The sequence below is a fragment of the Mastomys coucha genome, unplaced genomic scaffold (assembly GCF_008632895.1).
Source record: "Mastomys coucha isolate ucsf_1 unplaced genomic scaffold, UCSF_Mcou_1 pScaffold18, whole genome shotgun sequence".
In the NCBI taxonomy this organism is placed as follows: Eukaryota; Metazoa; Chordata; class Mammalia; order Rodentia; family Muridae; genus Mastomys; species Mastomys coucha.
This window is the reverse complement of record NW_022196900.1, coordinates 69,152,139-69,172,922: the sequence shown is the minus strand read 5'-3', so window position 1 is coordinate 69,172,922 and position 20,784 is coordinate 69,152,139. Positions and strand designations below refer to the sequence as shown.

The window sequence follows — 20,784 nt, the reverse complement described above, 5'->3', positions numbered from 1 at the left end:
TTTATCCCAAACTGGTTATAATTCTGTTTTCCACTATCTTTCTCAAACATTGAAGTCCAGGTAATGGATAATACCTAAAGCTCTAGGTCTAGAAGTACCATGTAATAACTCAGGACTACCAATCCTCACATTCATATTCTCACTGCTCAAGGAAATTACTTGTTAAGAAATCTTATCACATGTGTCACACTTGTTCAAGTGCAATAGACAGCATGTTAACTTGCAAACACAAATGCCAGAGATTAAGTGCCACCCATATGTACTAGAAACAACCTTCTAGAAGAGAGTCAGGAGCAGCTTCCAGAAAGAACTTTCCCAGGAACAGGTAAGAAATGCCTAGTTTCTAACCAGAAAGGTTGGCATCTCTAAAACAAGAAAGTTTACATACAGAAAGAGTCACCCAGCAGTTATTTATTGCTACTAAGTGGCATATTAAACATGAATGTGAGCAGTATTCAGTTATTTTGCGCTTCAGGCTATGCTAGACAGTTTATACTAAAAGAAAATGAATCAGAACCATTTCTTCTCAAGTAGTTCATAATCTCATGAAACAAAGCTACTACAAGTACTTTTTTGCTTGAACATTAAAAGAAAGGGTAGTCTGAAATAACCATGGTAAAATACTGTGTACCACACTTCTATCAAATATCGTTTATTCATGATCTACTGCTTGGTTTAAATGAGATGAGATCACATACATAAAATATACCTTACAAAGTATCATTGCATTAATGTCTTCATATCACTGAACACTACCTAAATAACAAGTAAAATATACTATTAGTATTTATTCCCGATTTCCTATTATTTCTATTTTATTTCTACTATTTCCTATTACTGTTTATTCCCTATTTCCTATTTTCTTATTAATAATAGTATGACTTCTGCTTAAGAATATACATACATACAAACATTATGCCATGATGAAAATTTTAAATCCACTTATATTCAGATCCAAGTGCTAACCGTACAGCTTACAAGGAAGAATCAAAGTGATTTTTGGCTTCTCTGTTCCTTTACTGATTAACAATTTAAACAAAACAGAACAATTCAAGCCTCTACAACTAGAAATGCAAAGAAACCATACAATTTTCAGCAAATTTCCTCACTCTAGAATAACTGAGTGTTATTAGACAATTAGAGTTTTTAATTTTTAATACATATATATGTATATATGTATTTATATGTATATGTGTATGTATATGTATGTGCATATGTATATGTGTATGTGTGTGTGTGTATATACACATATATATACATATATCCAGAATTGTATTAAACATTCTCTGGAATCCTCAACACTATTCAAAAGTGGGAATGGATGTCTATAGTGAAACAATATTCACTAGATCTAACAGCACAATTATATACATGAGCTCACAAAAGGTAAACCTCTATGTCTAAGACCTGATCAGGACAGTCAAAGATCCCAGCATAGATAATGGAGGTCATGAAGATCCAGTCCTATCTGAGGAGCTGCTAGGAGAGGCAGTTCTCTTCGGAAATGTTGACCCAGAAGCTATCTATCCATTCCAGAGTAGATGGCCCCACATCCATGCACATACAGGCAGCACTAGATGGACAAGATGGCTAAATAAGAGGGTGATGAGTAAGAAACAACATAAACGAGACAGGAAATGGTAGGGAGAAAATGAATTGGAGGGGAGAGAGTGGGGGGTGAACTGGATCCAAACACATTATAGGCATGAATGAATATTAAATGAAATGCATAACTAAAACATAGAAATATAATTTTTTAAAGATTGATTTATTTTTACTTATATGAATACACTCTAGTTGTCTTCAGACACACACCATTAGAGTACATTGAACTCAATTAGCGATGGTTGTGAGCCACCACATGGTCGCTGGGAATTGAACTCAGGACCTTTGGAAGAATGGTTGGTGCTCTTAACCACAGAGCCATCTCTCCAGCCCTGAAAGTTAAGTTATATACTTCCAAGATACAATGACAAGGTAATTATGCCTATTCCAAAAGGAAGGACCGTGAAAATAAGGAGGGGGGCGGGAATCAGACCAAAGTAAACCCAGCAGGACAAACACAAACCCCTTCTTGCCTATACCTGGAACTTGGGATTCAGGAGGAACATCTGGAGCTCCAAGTGGAGTTAGCCTTACACCTACAGCTCTACTGCCTACACCACAAATGACTTCTCTATTAAACTGGTATGGGCAGTTTTCTTCATGAGACATCCCACATTTCTGACATTTATAATGTCCACCTTTACTGCAGTGTGCTGGCTAGTTTTTACATCAACTAAATATAAACTAGAGTCATTAGGGAAACCTCAATTGAGAAAATGACCCCACCAGACTGGCCTATAGGCAAGCTTTTGGGGCACTGTCTTGATGGGTGTGGGTGGACCCAGACCACTGTTGGTGGTGCCATACCTGGGCTGCTGGTTCTTTGTGCTTAAGAAAGAAAACTAAGCAAGCCATGAAGATCAAGACAATAAGCAGAGCTCTTTCATGGCCTCAGCTTTACTTCCTGCCTTGATTTCTGTCTAACTTCTCTCAGTAACAGTCTGTGACCTGAGAATTATAAGCTGAAATAAAGCTTTTCCTTCCCATGTTACTTTTGGTCATGATATTTTGTCACAGGAACATAAGCTTTAAGATATGTGATCCAAGCTTAGCCTTCATCGTTTCATGCAGTGACCAATCAGAAAAAAAGGATCCAGCTATAAGGTGTCTGGCCCTGGTGACATTTTAGAACCTTAGAGCAAGCCTTCATGACCCTGTAACATTTGTTGTTGTTTTTAGTTAGGGCCCTACTATGTAGCTCTGGCTGTCCTGGAACTCACTATGTAGACCAGCCTGGCCTGAATTCAGAGATCTGTCTGCCTCTACCTGTTGAATACTGGGATTAAAGAAGGGCAGCAACAAGTCTAGCTGTCCATTTGCATTTTTAGTGTCTGTAAAATCAGCACGATATGAAGAGTATGACCAAATTTTGCTACCTTTGAAATATAATTTGGCTCTCATCCACAGCCTCACTGTCCTTTACCTGCCTAGGTCGCTCAACTAGCTTAGGAAAACATTTCATTAGGTAGCCTCACTAGAGTAGGGGACCATGGCTGTGACAACCTGTCCAGAGACTCTTTCACAGACACCTACCTGCCTTCTAACTTAACGTTGTTGCATTGAGTTGGAACGTTTACATCCTAGAGATTTTGATGTGTGAATTCTTGCCCCCAAACACCTTTTCTATTATTCTAGAATAAAGTGCTCCTTAACTGTACCAATCTCTTTAACGATCATATAAATACAAATCTTTGTGAAATTAATATATTTTCGTTCCCTTTGGGTAATTTTGTGTAGGTGGTATTGCTTTTTAATTTTCTAAAAATCTGCCACTGTTTCCCACGATGGGTTACCACTGTGCATTCCTATATTGCTACTCAACCTATGTGATGGCAATGTTCATTTCTAATATTATACTGTTTATTTCTAGAAGGGTGTGTGTGTGTATTTTCTCATTAATTTTGTCTTTTCACTTAAATACTTGGGAAAGTTCATAGTATATATAATATCTATTTAAAGCTAATTCTAATTGACATCTTCCCTTATTGTGGGTCTGACTGCTTTTCTTGTCAATATGCCCAGTATCTTTTGATTGGATATTAGACTATGTTTCACCACTGACCTGTCTATCAGCTTGCTCCTTTTGAGCTTTATTTTAAGCTTCAACTAATGAAATCCTCAAGTAGTCTTCAGTTTAGAGCCAGTTTCTTCACTCCATAAGGTGTAAGTCTTTGATATATCTGCTGAATGCCAGGTGTCTTCACAGCGGCATCTGGCTATGGTAGGTAAGCACTCAAAACCCTTTCCAGTTCTTTACCCTGGCAGCTATTCTTTGCTTAGCCTTCGGGAATATCACTCAATGAATGCAAATGGATATTTGGGAAACTACACAAACCTTTTCGGCTACTATTCTGGCGAAATTTAGCTGTGGCACTTGGAAGTTTCCTCCACACAGAATGCAAGACTATCACAGAACTAATCTGTCCCTTCTTCAAAGTCTTCAGCTGCCTGTGGAGAAATGCCTGAAACCTGGAGTTGTGTGTGCTAGCAAATGCCTATACTCTCAGTACTTGGGACACTGAGATTCGAGGACAGAAAAGTTTGAAACCAACCAGAGCTACATAATGCAAGCCTACCTCAAATAAAACAAAACACCCTGAAAAACAGTAGTTTCGTATCATTCTCCTATTGGTTTATACAAAGAAGAAAGTTTTCAGAACAGTTACAACTTCATAGAAAGAAGCAATACTAGCAGGCCTGAGATTTTAATACACTGAAATGAAAACTGGTAGAGTTTTATCTAAGCATTTATAACGTTCCTTTCGGGAGCTTGTTTCTGTGTGTTCTCCTGTCTATTTACTGAGTAAATATTTCCCTTGTGTATGCTCATCATGCTCTAACTCTTACTCTACTCTACAAGATAAAGTCCATTTCACTACTTTTCTTGCTTTTTAAAGCCAAACTATTTTTTTTTTTTTTTGCTTTCAAATTCTTTCTTTCTTCTGTTTAGTTTTTGTCTGTGTTATTTGGAGAAGACTCTGCATGTTGACAAGGGCAATGAACTCCCGAAACTACTGAGTCTTACTACAATTCAGAAGCAACATTATCCATGACCTTGCCAAATAAAGAAAAAGCCAGTGAAAATGTCCAGAGATTGCCCGAATTCAGCTGCCCTAAGACAGGTTAACAAAGTAATTTAAATAGCATAAGATGACCCTGAAGCTACTCAAAGAATGCTTCTGAATCTGAGTGTGTAAGTGATATAAAGAAGATGTTTACTCAAGAGAAAAGGAGTTAATGTTTGTTGAATGTCTACTAAATGCCAAATATTACACCAGGGGTTGAAAAACAGTAAAGGGTCTTACGGTAGATATTTCAGGTTCTGTGGGCCCGAAAGTTTTTGTGGCAATTATGGTCATGTCAATATAATGGAAAAGCAACTATATATACTGTATAAACAAATGGCATGGGTGTCTCCCACTAAAAGATTAGTGACAAGAACAGACAAGTGGTATGATTTGGGCTGACAGTCCTTACTGCCAGTCTCTCTACATTGTATAGTGCATGTCCTTTTACATTAGGCAAACATATGTAACTAATCTGTCCTATAAAAATGACAGCATTATGTTGGGCATGGTGGAAGATACATGCCCCCATTTTCAACGCTGAAGCATAATGGTCACAGAGTCAAAGCAAGACTCGGCTGAGAAAGATCCCATTTTAAAAACAAAACAAGCAAAACTGGCACCTTCACATTATGTGACCTAAGGTGCTAAACCACTGAACCTCCTCAGCATACTTTCACAGATGTGAATATTGCCTTCAAGATGGCAAGTTACCTTACGAAACTTATCCAAATAACAGCAATGGTGAACTTCAATGAATTCAGACTGCTTTGCTGACTTGTGCTCGGATTCAATAACTTATATCCCGCCCCTCTCCACTCTCTCACACCAGTCAGTCTTGGCCTGGATGGAAAGTTTTCAGATGAAAGAATGAAGGATTCTGAATGTCAGAATAAAAATCTGACATAAAAAAGAAGATATTGGATTACTGTTGAAGTTGATAAGGTAAGCTGAAAGTCATCCCATGACATAGTTTAGAAATATTAGACTTACAGAAATGGATTAGAACGCCTGCACAGAATCTTGTAGATCTACTCAGTTGATAATGTCAATGTGGTAAGTGTCTGCACAGGAGCAGCAGCTTCTGGAATGTAAGGGCACCTGGCCACCTGTTTACCACAGGCATTAGGAAGGAACCACAGAAAAAAATGGTCCCCACCAAAAGATCAAAACGGGGCATTCCCCCGTTTTGCCCCCGGGGCATTCACAGATTTATTTAATGATTAAAAAGGTGTTCAAGGAGTGTGTGTGTGTGTGTGTGTGTGTGTGTGTGTGTGTGTAAATGCCATAAGGTACTGGACTTGCTTGAGTGGTCTTGCATATTATGAGAACACTTAAAAAGTTAGTTCTTGATGTCCAACACATGCCCTCTAACCTCTAATTCTAAAAGAAAAAGGGAAATAAATATTAATATCAAGCATTAAAACTGTATGATTCTCCCACTTTAGAAGCATTACTTAGAATAACCATATATTCAAATTGCATTATAAAAAATGTCTAAACATCATTGTTAGTGCTAAACTTACTTCCACTCTCTGGTAGCCAAAGGTGGCCTTGCTAATGTGCAAGGTGAGATTTCACCTCCTTCCAATTCCTTGTTCTCACAACTGAACTATCATAGCATGACAGCATCCCTCTACTGCTAAGACTTTGTATACCAAGTAAAGAGGAAGCTAAAAGATTTGTTGACGATATACAGGATCTCTTGTTCCATTAGAATATCGCTAAATCTAAAGAGATTGCAACAATGTTTTCATGGATACTGACTTCAATTTGTAGCTGGAAAATCAAATACTGAAGTTTATCAGGTTATAAGATCCTTTAAGACAACACAAGAACCTAATTATACAAATTCTATTCCTTTGTCCTGTCTTCAAAGTCAAAAATTAATGACAACTATAATGAAGAAAACATTTTCTGATTACTACCAAGTATTTTTTTCATATAGTATAAAACATAAATGGAGCATTATAAAACAATCCTTCCTTACCTTCCTCAAAAACAAAACAAAACAAAACAAAAAAAAACCACTGATGCAAACTTCATGCAATAACATTTATTCAATTTAAATGGTCAACTCAACTTACTACATTTAAGTTTGTAACATTTCCCATCAACCCAAGTGGATTAGTTTCTTGGTCTGTGGAACTTCCATAAATATACAGAGGCTACTCTATGCATGTTTAGTGTATAGTCAAAGCCATACAAAAACTCCGGCCACTGAGCAGTAAAAATATAAACTGAGTTCACTTTTAGTGACCTTTGGAGTCCATCTTCTAGTCTGGCAGCGAGAAGCAGGTTTTCAGGTGCTATCACTGAATGTTAAGCCATTCTAGGCATTAAGTTATGGCATACTGTCCTGGAAAGAAATTAATTATATTTTTGTTGCTAACACATTTCAGACTGTTTACACAGCTGCCATTTCTCAGCTGTACTCAATCCATGCCCTAAGCTGTGAGGACGTTCTTGTTTTGTAGCAGACGCCTCCACTTGAGTGTTTTCAGTAAGTATAAAAACACCACCACCTGCAACAATATAGATTACTTGTAAAGCACTAGCATTACATGTTTTTATGGTCCTAATGAAACAAAAGTTTCTGACATTTATTTGGCTAGACTCTCTCTGAAGACCATAGTTATGACATTTTTGGCCTGATCTCAAGCATGGGAGCTAGCAGATCTGCAATGGCACCAATTTAAAAGCCGCCTGGCCCTAAACATCTTTGTTGTGTCAAATCATGCAGTTCATGGCATATCCTGCCAATATGGCAACATTTGCTTTGGGGAAGTGTGGGCAGGCACCATTTCACAGGTCCTGGGAAAAGGTGCAAATATGAATAATGAGGCAACACGATGAAGGGTAATGGGGATTCCCTCTCTGCTTGCTATGATAGATACAGCACAAGGTGCTGTTACATTTCTGGTTACTCTGAGCTTAACCTGTTTTCCGAAAGTAATGAAATTACATTGCAACTCTTTGTTAAAAGTAAAATCTTACACAATATACTAAAACATGGGCTTCATAAAAGACAGTATCAAACTAATTCAATAAATTGGGATACAGACTACATAAGGTCCTTTAGTGCAGAGGATTAGGTCCTATTTTGTTTAATTTTCCTGTTACTTTTGAGATTGTAACTAGTCAGCTTATATCCTGGTTTCTGTAAATGTAGGGTTAAAATAAGTTTTGTCTAAACTCAGAGCTTGTAGATTTACTCTGAAGCCTATGCAGCCTTGCATTTTTAAGACTTTCTCTACTATTTTCTGTCTTTACTGTCATTTCAACTAGTTATTACTGCGTTTAAATCATGATAAGCTTTAAATAAATATAAACCACATATATCACTGAGATCCAGGATTGTTCAATAGATAGATAATCTGGATTGCCTCTATCCTTACTCATTCCTCACCACACAGATACCTTTTCATATGGTAAAGGTCCATCAATGCTTGCCTATCATACTTGAGATATTTTAAATACAATATTAACTGACCTCTTTACTGTCTACTGTAAGCCACACAGTATAAATATGTTAACATTAATTTTCAGAAAACTGGTGGACAGTGACTGAGGCTTAGAGAAGTTTAATGGTGTGATTGGATCTTAAATTATCTACTTCTAATAATGGTATTTATGTCTTATTATGAATTTTAGACAACACTAAGGACATTTCTACTTTTTGATATCTTCTTAATCCTAACAAAAAAAATCAAATAAAAACCACAAAAGCAAGCAAACAAAACTTATCAAGAAAGCAACAATTACAGCCTTGTTTATGGCAGTGACCAAACAGCATTTTAATCATATACTATACTACAAGTGCTGTTAGCAAAGAATCCTAGTGTTTTCTGATTGTTTTTAAATTTTTGAAACCCACAAGGCATTTTTCAAAGGCATGTGGTTTTTATTGTAGCTGGACTCAAATGGCATCTATCTCAATAAACTGTCTTAGAATTATCTTGTCTTCCAAAAAGAATTTGTTTTAAAACTTTAGGCTGCAATGGCAAAAAAAAAAAAAAAAAGTAACTGTTTAGACAGGCATAGCATTTATAGAAAATATTAAAAAGCAAATTCAATTCTAAGGTACAATCATGATTTAGTATTATGCAATGCTTACAAAGTTCTTGATTCTTTTTAGCATTATTTATTTCAAAAATTAGATTTAACTTACAATTCCTGAAACATTTTCCTATTTACATTTAAAAATGTTTATGAGCTGAAGAGATTTGGGTGGATCACAACTCTCTGTAAATCTAGCTTCAGAGAATTTCTGTCCTTTTCTGTCTTCCACCACCAACAGAAACATACACACCAAATAAGAAATAAAAGGGACTGATTGCTAACGAACGGCACATCACTGTTCCTTAGACCTCATCACAAAAGCTGTTTCTTGGAGTAGATGGGAGTGAGCACAGAGACCCCCAACTGCAGAGAGAGGCTCGGGATGTCTGCATCCTACCCCACCCTCAAGGCTCAGGAATCTATGCGGAAGAGGGTGTAGAAAGATTACTTGAGCCAGAAAGGGCAGACAACCTCAAGGAAGCACTCATAGATACACGAAACCAATGTGCACATGAACTCACAGAGACTGTGAGTACTACCTAGCACACAAATTTAAGTCAAGCAAAATCCCAGTACAAAAAAGGAAAAGTGGGTACAAATTCCCACACCTAGCTAAGAAGTTATCCCCAATCAACAGCTGCTGGGAGGGGGGAAAACAGTTTTCGACAATTGAGTGACGATGGGTCTATTAACCATACTCCAGTGCAGGCTTCACATTCAGGAGTAGTTAGTGAACACAAATCAGACTCCAATATACAGCAGAAAATTCTCAAAAAATAAAAATAAAAACATTTAAAACAAACATACAACAACAACAAAAACGCCAACACCAAAACATGATGGTTATATGTTTAGTAAGTAATCAACAGGTTACAGGTAAGTAAGTAAATATGGGGAGAAAGGGCCAAAACTTCATGTCAGTAGGCTTAAGATGATAAAATTAATTCTTTGGAAAAGAGTTAATTATTGGGAGAATCTCAGAGATAGAGAAGAGCTTCCAAATTTATAAGAAAAAGTATTTATAAATTGCTATTACTGAAAGATGACAAGCTAATATTTCCTTGATTTTTATGGTGGTGAAATGTATAAATTATTTAAAGATATTTGCATCAACTGCAAAATATAATAATTTTCAAAGTACCTGACCACTGATACACACAGAGACACACACACATAGGCATGCACACACAGACACACATGTATAAATCAACATATGTTTTCAAATATCTATGATTTATAATTTTTTGTACTTTGAACATCAAATTAATAACCAAATATATCCCCATCAAGGAAAAGATTAAATAAAACCAAGCAATATCAAGTTCTCAACACCGATGTACATCATTACCAACATAATGTTAATATGCTTGGCTTATGGACATTTGTTCAATAAATGTGTTCAAATTATTACAATTTTTAAAAAAATTCTGACAAGACTTGATATAAATAAAAAGTTTTTTCAATGGAAAACTTTCAATGGAAAAGCATGTTATTCTGCTTGTAAAAGCTAATTATACTGTGAAGAGAGGCTGTAACTAGACTGTAACTTACTGAATCATCAGTGGCAGAAGCTGGCCAGCCCTCCCATAATTGATGTCGAACAGGTATGCTTGTAAGGTCATACACATTTCTCTTTACCTATAAAAAGAAACAGAATTAAAATAGGATTTTGACATTATTTTATTATAGTAACTTTATTTATTAAAGATAAAACATTAATTCATATTTTCTTTTAGTTTCAAAACAATAATTCAGAACTAATACAAGTCAGAACAAACTTACAAAAGTTAAAAATATACCATGAATTCAAAGTACGCAAAGTAATAGTTCAAAGTAATAGTTCAAAGTAATAGTTCAAGAAATGACTTCCTATTGTGACTGATGTTTTTAGTGTATGCATGTTCATACAGGTAAATATATGCATTTGAGTATGGGTACACTCAGGAGCTAGAAGCAAATCTTTGGACCTGGAGTTCCAAGCTGTTGTCAGGCACCCCGTGTGGGTGCTAGGAACTGAACTCAGGTTCTCTGTGTAAACAGCACCTCCTTAAGCACATAATAGCTATCATCACTCCAGATTCGTGATGACTGTGATCTTTGCTGACTTCACGCCTTTAATCCCAGCACTTGGGAGGCAGAGGCAGGCGGATTTCTGAGTTTGAGGCCAGCCTGATTTACAGAGTGAGTTACAGGAGAGCTAGGGCTACACAGAGAAAGCCTGTCTCGAAAAACCAAAAAAAAGAAAAAAAGAAAAAAAAGAAAAGAAAAAAAGAAAAAAGAAAAAAAAAAGAAACTTCAGGTAATAGTTCACTGAGAGCTCACTACATTTACAAATGTTTATAAGTAGTTTAATTTTAAAACTTTATGATTTAAACAAAAGTTTCTATTAAAGAGAAGAAATGAATTTGGTTTGAAGGAGAGTGAAGGATTGAAGTTACTTTATGTTCTAGTTTTAAAGGCATTAAGCAATATAAAGCAGGTTATATAATTTCTTTTAATTATCCCAAACTTAAAGCTGAGCTGAGGTTTCCTAAAGTCAAAATAAAGGTTCCCTAGTGAGTTCCAGGGCAGCCAGAGCTATTTAGTGAGAACCTATCTCAAACAAGCCTACCATCAACTTTGTACCTTTCACTTTACAGGGAGAAGAGTCAAATGAAGAAACAAGGTGTGGAGAGTTCAACTGTTTACCATCCAGTGATTTAAGAAGAAGCATATCTTGCTGAGGGGGATGGCCTATACCTGCAATTCTGGTTCTCCTTTATAAGGCAAAAGGACCATGAGTAAGGGGCCAGCTAGGACAATTTAGAAGAACTCTGCAGAGACAGAACCCCAGAAGATCGCATCCCTAATTTCTTAGGATTTTTTTTCTCCTAAACAGCATACAGAAATTCTATTTTATCCTTCATTTACAATTAAAACTATTAGTTCCTTATAAAAATAAAGAGGCAGTCCACCTTAACGAATTCTTCATTCAATGTACTCTACCATCCAGGCTAATCTTGAGATGTCACACATATGTCCTATGGTTAGTGTTTTAATACGGCTGCTTAACAAGAAGCACAGACTCATACTTCTAAGATGCAGAACTGTAAAGTACCATGCTGTTCAGCTGAAGCATTTTGTTATCATATAACTCTTTATTATACACAAACAATCTAAGTTACCCTTCCAGTGAAACAGAGATATGCACACATTAAGAAAAAAAACAAAACAAAACATGGAACTCAATCTATTTTTATCTCTAATATACACCTTGGGGGGTGGGAGTGGGGAAATATGGGAATTAGTAAATGAGATCTTAGGAGCTTGGGACACTGCTTAAATTTAAACAAGCAGCTTTTCTCCAAATTGCCTTAGTAATGCTCAGGCTACCCTGCAATATTTTGCTTACAGTTGTCACATCAACTTTGGAAATTTTGATCAGACCTCACCAATTCAACAACTTAGTAAAAGGTAAATAGACCAGCTTTTAAGCACTTTCACTAGCTGAATCTATTTCATCACACTAAAAAATTAGTGCTCTCAGGGGCAAAAGTACTTCAACAATCCAAAGCATTGCATTCATAAAAGAGAAAAGACAGGAATGAATGCATGAGGAATTTTTAGACTTCAAAAAAGAAATTTCTTTCTTTAAACTTACATTTTGACTAGCTACATCAAAACTCATCAGCTATTTTTTAACAAAAGCAAGAAAACTGTGACTGTGTGTGTGTGTTGGGGGGGGGGGGTGTTAACCCAGCATTGGAAACTTGTACAAACATGATGGGTGCACAGAAAAGTAGAAATAAAGTTCCTTAAATTCTACCTTAATTCCAAAATATAATGATTCATTATCTTGAAATAAACAGTATTTTCTTATTTCATGAACTCATATATAACTGCACTGAACTGAATGACATTCCTCTGCTATTCTAAGCCTGAAAAGCATGTTCTGGCTATAGGGCTATGTTGGTATAAAGCACAATGCCAGACTGATGTGCTGAACAAAAGTGATCAAAGTTAGAGTAATGTTAGCCACTGCACAAGTATTTGGCTTCATTGTCCTTCCCAGAATGACATCTGTTAAAGCAACTTGTCATAGAACAAACTAGTTAGTGCAGAGAGAACTTAGCCGTGAGAGTACTATGTAAAGCATATTAAGCTAATGTTTGATTGATTGTTCCAATGCAAAGGCTAAATTTATAAAGTACTATGCGATTATGACATAAGAAATCCTTTAGGCTAAACTTCAGCCACTGAACAGCAATTTAAGTGAAAACAAATTAGCTTTTCAAAATTAAATCCATGCTATAACCATAGGCAGACTTTTACCATTATAAAGCAAAGCAGTAGCAGAAACACCAAAACAGTGAGTTTAATAAAAGATATAAAAATTCATTGCCTTTACTGATGAGTGTATCCAATTAAAAGTTTAAATCACCATTGTGCAGTAAATGAAAAATTAAAAAGCAAACAAAATAGTGTAAAAGTAATTACTTTTTAAAAAGTAGTTTTTGAGTTATGTTTAAAATGATGCAGATGGATTTGAAGTCCCTATGAAACAGATCCAAGATGTAATTATCAGAGAAAAAAAGGGGGGGAGGGGGAAGACAGGGCAAGAGAGTAGGGATAGAGAGAACAGAAAAAGAGATGGGGGAAAGACATCTTAAAAAGGGGGATACCGTGAGAGAGACAAGAGAAAAGAGGGGGGAAACTGTGTTGGTATAAATTGTATCTGAGAAAGGTAGAATGAATGTAGGTAGGTCTGCTGTGCTGACTATCAGCTGACATCACTGTCCTGTTTCTGATGCAGTTCCATCTTTAAAGACTATTAAATTCCATTTAAGTGGGAACAAGTGACACTTCACTGGATAATATTTCCTAAGGGATTTTTTTTAATTTTGTCTTACACATTTTCTTTGATCAGCACTGTCTCAAAATCATGCTGAACATTCAAAATCTTTTCAATTCTTGTTTTGTGTTAAGCTCTAAATCTATGAGATTTTAAGCTACTAACCCATGCAAATGTTTCACTTAGTTCTGAAGGAACATAATAAATACTGTGGTTGCCATTAAAACAAACTATACTATATTTGAATTACAAGTTCTAAACTCACCACAGGTTTTTTTTTTCCTCACATTTGCTTTCTAGATTTTTTTAGAGAATTTTTCTCACTGCTTCAGATTTTATATATATATACACATATATATGTATATATATATATATATACATACACACACAGACACACACACACACACACACACACACACACACACACACACAACCCAGAATAATTTGAAAAAGCGCAGAATATATTTCTGATTTTAGCCACTTTCATAGCTGATGTGTATCTACATACTTAGACATAGCACTCGAGGAAGGACCATTTTATCACAGTATGCTGAGTGTATTTTCATAAGAATTCATCTTCCCCCAACTTTTATTTTAAATTTACTTAAAATTTTAAACAGCTTTTCTTTGAGTAAAATTTCATTAGAATTTCTAATAGAACAATTCTTAGGTAAGTTACCCTACTACATGCTAAATTTTAAATTCTATGCCCAAGATTAGACTCAAATGAGTTGTTCTTAGTTATTCCAACTGAAAACTAAAAGGCCTATGAAGCTTAGCAGATAACACTGTCAGTTATACTAAAGTAATTGCTATAAACTGAATACTGATAAAACTGTCAGAACTTTTCTTAGGAAAGCCATGAAAGTATGTGTTGTGGCATAAGAAAATCAGACCTGGAGTTCTGATTCTAATCCCAGAGCTATTACTGTGCACAAATTGGCTCAGCCTTTCTGAGATTTAGTTCACTCAACCTTAGTTTACAAACACTAAGGCTCTAGTGTTAATTTTTTTAAATGGAAGAACAGCAGTAGAGTCAATAAATATAACAGATATCAAAGAGAAAAATGAAAATAATTTCAAGTGAGAAATATATAGAATCATTTTAAATAAATTTTTTCTTGTGTAAATAAAAATGAGTCTTTACTTTGTTTATACCTAATAAAAACTTAATTGATGTTTTTAATCTCACAGGAGCTAATTTTAAAATAAAGCCGTCACATGGATTCTAAAGTAACTATACCTTCAACTATATCATCAGTGATCCACAGTTTAGCCAGATCACTGTTATAAATATGTTCACTTCATTAAAGAATCTTTGAAATTGGGCCTATAAGTTGTTATTAAACATTTTAATTTAGGAAAATATATTTAAAGGGTATGGGTTCCAAACAGCTTTTAATTGGTTCTGGGTTCTTGAATTAAGACACCAACATACCTTATTGTCTTTCCAAGCAGTATCATGAAACAACAGGCATCCCTATGATTTTCCTGCCACTGTTACAAGAAGAAAAGGCCTCTAGAGACAGTAGAACCTGAGCTTATCCAAATTTAAAATATATCAATTATGAGCTGCAACTACATGAAACAAGTAAGTGTTTGCAGTGGTCCGTTTAAATCAAAACAAGGCACACAGACCAGGCTGAGTTGAGTTTCCTGGCAATCTGTGGTGCTCTGAAAGGCTTGTGTAGTTAAGAATGGGCTTTGAATACATACTACATATCTAATGCATTTCCTTTTTCTTCTTTTTAACATATTGTACATGCTCTGCAGTTGCACATGGATTTGTTTTACTAAGATGCAAGCTAAACCTGTCTAAAAATCCTTCCTGAACAACAACAACAACAACAACAAAAAATGTTTGAAACCGGATGGTGCAAGGGGAATGAGAAGGTGGCATCAGTAATCAAATGTTAATTAGCAAGCTTTTTCCCCTTCCCCCAGGGCTGGCCTGTGTTAGAGAATTCAAATCAGAAATCAATGCTCCAAGTGTTTAACTATTACTTCTTCTCATTAACCATTAAAAGACCAAGCAATTTTCTCCTCATAAAAACAGTAACTCAAGAATTTCTTTTTCTCAAATGCTGTCTTTCCAGAAAACAATGAAGAGGTCTGTAAAATTCAAGTGCTTTTCAACCAGGCTTTGAACCAACTGTATTCTGCACTTTAACATCTTTTCGGTTCTAAATGAATTCTTATTCTACAACTATACCTTCCTTCTATCATACTTGGAAAACGGATTTTGCTTCTTTCTTATAAAACAACAGGGCAGCTGACATTTTATTATTGGGATGGTAATAATAAAGTGAATCAAGTACAGAATCTAGTCTAAACACATATAATTGTAAATAGATTTGATTTTGGTCATCATGAACAACTACCAGAAATAAGATTAAGAATTTCCACTAGCAACATGGAAATTATACTGAGACTTTGAAGAGAATAAAAATACTGTAAAATTGCAAAAGCTACATCATATTTACACCAAACTAACCTAAGTAGTGGATTCAAACAAATATAAATTTATATCTTTACTTAAAAGTTATATCTATATTAAAAGATAAGAGACTTCCTTGATTCTTGGTTTCCCAAACTGGCCTTGAACTCACTCATTCTGATCCTCCTGCCTCCATTACCAGGTATACCCCACCACACCAAACTTATGTGGTGCTATGGCAATCACTTTACTGACTGAGTTACATCCCTAGCTCTCCAATCATAATTCTGAGAGAGCTATGAAAATCTATTAATAGATAAGAAAATAGGCTAAATGTCACAAATGTTAAAAAGGCTAAATATTAGGACCTTAGTGGTAGATTTAAAAAAAGGTTTTAGAAAAACTGTGAAATTGCAAATAATAATATTATAAATAGAAGAGGTCAATGGTTTTTCTACAATAGTCATTCTCAAAGCAGTAGTGGTATCAGCAGAAAGAAATTAGAGATGCTTATTACAGAGCCCTGTGATTCCAGTGTGCTGAATACTCTGCGGCACTGCATGATAAGTGGTAACCAGCCTTAAAAGTGATTCTTACCAGTCTGAAGTGTAAGATGCAAAATTTTATATACAGGCTCCTCCTCAGCTATGCCTCCTCAGCTAACTGATTTTTCAAACCTTCAAAGTCTATGCTTAAGTGGTCCTGTCCCTTTTACGAATGAGTAAATTTCTAGAAATCCTAAAATTTTGTTTGAGTTAATAGGGTAGGTGGGATTAGATGGCAAATTGGTGTCACTGAAATCTTTGTACCTTATAAATTTAAAATCTTTCAATAAAGTCTGAAATTATGGAAAGTTACAAATATTTTAATCTATATTTCTGTCATAGGGAGCTCATGATAGACTATAAATATCGTAAAAGAAAATAGCTGGTTTACTGCCTGTAGTAAATAAAATAGTAGGGCCTTCAATAAATGTTCTTAAAATTTCCCACCACATAAAATTAACTAAATTAATGAGTTTGTGATATTTGAAAGGAAAATATGTAATAAATAAAAACTCAGAAAAAATGGCCACAAACATTTCTAAGAGTCACGTATTAGACAGCATTCATCCTGTAAAGCCCAGTTTATATTTTATTCCCATTGGTTCAATTTATCTATTAGACTGCTAGTGGTAGAGCATGTGCTCAGCACAGTCAACGCTCTGGATCAGAGCCCCAGGAGAACAGAGGACACTAAGATTCTTCATGAACCATAAAGTAAATTACTTCTAAGTCAGAAATGTTTCAAGTTAGAATTTCTGTAGGTAAAACAATGTATCAGAAACAATACACTAATCTCAAGGATACCATACATGCTATCAAATACTTAGCTACAAACAAACCCACTATAGCCCTGTTCATAAGACATAAAAATAGTACAATCTAATATCCAGCAATATAATAGTTAAATAAATGAAATATAGAACAGTAAAAGTGGCCATTCTGAGAGAGAAGAGAACAACTGGTCCAGCAGTTTCAGAGTGAGGATGACAGAATTGTCCTTGGTCCCTGCCAGAGGTCTGACATGTCAGAAGGGAGTTCTGCTTCCTTGTTACCTCTTTCCTGAAATGAGCATCCTTTCCTGGAAACTACACGAGAACTTGACCTACACTAAGAGCTCCTGGATACCTTGTGGATGGGCCAGCTGGATTGTCTACCTCCCTGCGCTTCACTAATCAGCCAACAGCCATACAAAGCCATACAGCAGCTTGATGGTCTTGCTTCTGCTACATCAGAGAAACTGAAGCTTTCTATAATGAAATTTCTAAGACTTGGCTTTCTAGGGTCCAGAAGTTTCATTCTGAAGAAAGAGAGCAAGCCTGCATCAAATCCAAAGACCACAGTCTTAATACATTCAAACAGGGCCTGAAAAGCATATCCCAGAGGCCAGTAAAACTATTATCTTTTTCTAACAGGAACTTACATTAAAACATCACCAGTTCTATTTGTTTTCATACTGTGCTTCTGTACTGCCAGGTATACTCAACAGACTGTATCTTGATTTTTTTGTTTAGATATTTATTATTATTTGCCCCTTTACTACATCCTGATAGTAGTAGATAATATTACCAACTTTTAAGATGTTGAAAACTAGAGACTATAACCATAAATAGGACATCTACATCATCTCCACTAAAAGCTCAGAAAGCATTATGGAGGTAAGGGTGGAAAAATATAAGAGCCATGAAAGTAGGCTGTAAGGCTGACTTGTGGACATGGTAGAGCTGCAGTACTTGCACTCATAGCAGCTGATTGCCAACTTAAGATCTCAAGACTGAGACTAACAACACACATAGTCCTAGAGGGAAGAGATCAAAGGGCCAAACCCTCCCTCAGACATCTTCTGGGGTGTTAGCCACTTCTATAGAACACTTGCTCCTGCAAGCAACCCCAATGAAACTTATTTGATTAAAAAATAAAAAACAAGACAGGAAGAAAAACAATAAATAAAAATAAAATAAATAAAATAAATAAATAAATAAAAAACAAGAAGAAAGAAAAAGGCAAAGGACATGGATATATACATATATACACACACACATATATATACACACATAGACATACACACATATATACACACATGTATATATGTATGTATGAAAGTGTCATGATAAAATTCACTATGTATAATTAATAGATGCTGATGTTTTTAAAAACTAGAGCTCAGTTGTGCTTGTCTATTATGCACAATGTCTCTAATGTCTCTGATTTAACTCCTAGTGCCACAAAAAGAGGTATAAAATAATGTTCACTTTTGCTTAAATATACACATATGTATGTACTTATCCATACAATATTATTGGTGGAAAAACAGAAAGATGTACAATAAATATACAATTTTATCCTCTCTATATGATGGGATTATGGCTCATTTTACATATCTGCAAAATTTTTCATTTTTAATGAGGAATTTTTAAAAATTTTTCTATTAAAAGAAACTTACACCAGAATATCCTAGGTTTATTTTAGTTGTTCTATTAATTGCGTGGTTGATATTGAGTACAGAGAGGGAGAAGAAACTCAGCCACTACTCAAAGTCTTCAATAAAGTAGTTCCTAGTTTATATTAAATCAACATTCCCATAGTAATCTTTATTGGGATCAGTATCTTTATTTTAGAAAAATAAAAACTGAAGCTCATATAAAGTGATTGGTTCAGGTTTCTTCCATTTAGTAAATGGTGAGTATAGACTCTTCTTCTTCAAGACAGGATCTCACTACCTATTTAATTTAGTCTAGGCTGGGACTCCCTTGCCTCAGCCACTTGAGTGCTGGGATTATGGTCCTGTACCATCACACAGAATCACAATTATGAATTTTCTGAGATCATTCCCACTTACTATGTTGGTATTCAATCTGGACACCCCCACAGTTACCTGGAAACAGCCAGGTATGCTCCTCCCCATGGTTACCTGGCAATGGCCAGGTAGGCCTGGCCCTATAAAAAGGGCTACTTACCCCCTCCTCTCTTACTCCTGCTTCTCTCCCTTTTCTCTTGCCTCTTTGTTCCCCCTCTCTCCCTATTCCTTTCCCCCCTCTCTCCACTTGGTCATGGCCAGCCCCTACTTCTCTACTCTCTCCTTCTCTTTGCCTTTCTCTGCCTCTGTTACCCTCTTAATTCCCCAACCTATGTCCTGAATAAACTTTATTCTATACTATACTGGTGTGTATCTGGTCCCTCAGGGGGAAGGGATGCCTTGGGATGGGCCTGCTGAGGCACTCCCTTCCCCCACATCCCGCCAGAACATATTCTTATAGCTCTTTCTCTTTTTATGATCACAACACTCTGAGCAGTTGGTCAGTAAGTAGTAAAGTGAGAGTGGCCAACTACAGGTAGCTCTAGCACAAGCAAGAAAAACTTTCTATAGCTGTTGTACTGAAGAAGCAATCAAGTATAGTTGCTGGATATAATTCTGAACTTTTAAGTGCTGTATAGGAAGAACAACTGGTAGAGCAAATACAACTGATTATTGCTATAGAATGGAATGTTGCTTCCACAGTTACAGGGAAGTTCCTGGGATCACAAATAACTGAGTAACAGCAAGACACAGACACACGCACAGAGGAAATAAACCAAGGCAAAAGAATATTAACATGATAAGTAAGTAAGCTTTATCATGTGATGTTATATGATATCATCACTGATCAATGCCTGAGTCTCCCTCAAAGGATTCAAGTGGAGTAAAAGAATATAAGATTCACATGAGGGTGGAGCTAGAGAGATGGCTTAGTGTTTAGGAGCACTGACTGCTCTTCCAAAGGCCTTGACTTCAATTCCCAGCAACCACATGGTGGCTTACAACCATCTATCTATAGTGGAATCTGATGCCCTCTTCTGGTGTGTCTAAAGACAGCTACTGTGTACTCATATAAATAAGATAAATAAATCTTTAAAAAAAAAGAAAACAAGATTCACCCAAGAGCACTGCAATTTTACTTAGCCAATGTGCAGTAGACCAAGTCTTTATTCCAGTTCTCTTCCTTTCCTGCTCTCTCGCTCTCTCTCCCTCTCCCTTTCCTTCCTTCCTCCCTCCCCAACCCACCCCCCCTCTATCAAACAATGGACACTCTTACTTTACTCCTATTTTATGCTTTTTGTTTGGATAAGTAAAATTCTTATTAGAAACACCTATGTTGTATTTGCATCTTCTCTGAGTTCTAAAATGAAACTGTCTGTAAAAAAATAGGGATACGAACAATGCTTTTAAATTATTGTGCAAATCATTTTTTGTTTGTTTGTTTT

The 20,784-nt window shown here is 35.8% G+C and overlaps 1 protein-coding gene across 1 annotated transcript in view; it reads right to left on the bottom strand.

The window, feature by feature from the left end:
* The window catches only part of Faf1 (Fas associated factor 1), a 315,310-nt gene that overhangs the window by 164,234 nt on the left and 130,292 nt on the right, over positions 1-20,784 (bottom strand). Inside the window, exon 10 of the mRNA XM_031378184.1 lies at positions 10,284-10,370. Coding sequence (XP_031234044.1) covers positions 10,284-10,370 — 87 coding nt within the window. The remainder of the gene's footprint in view (positions 1-10,283; positions 10,371-20,784) is intronic.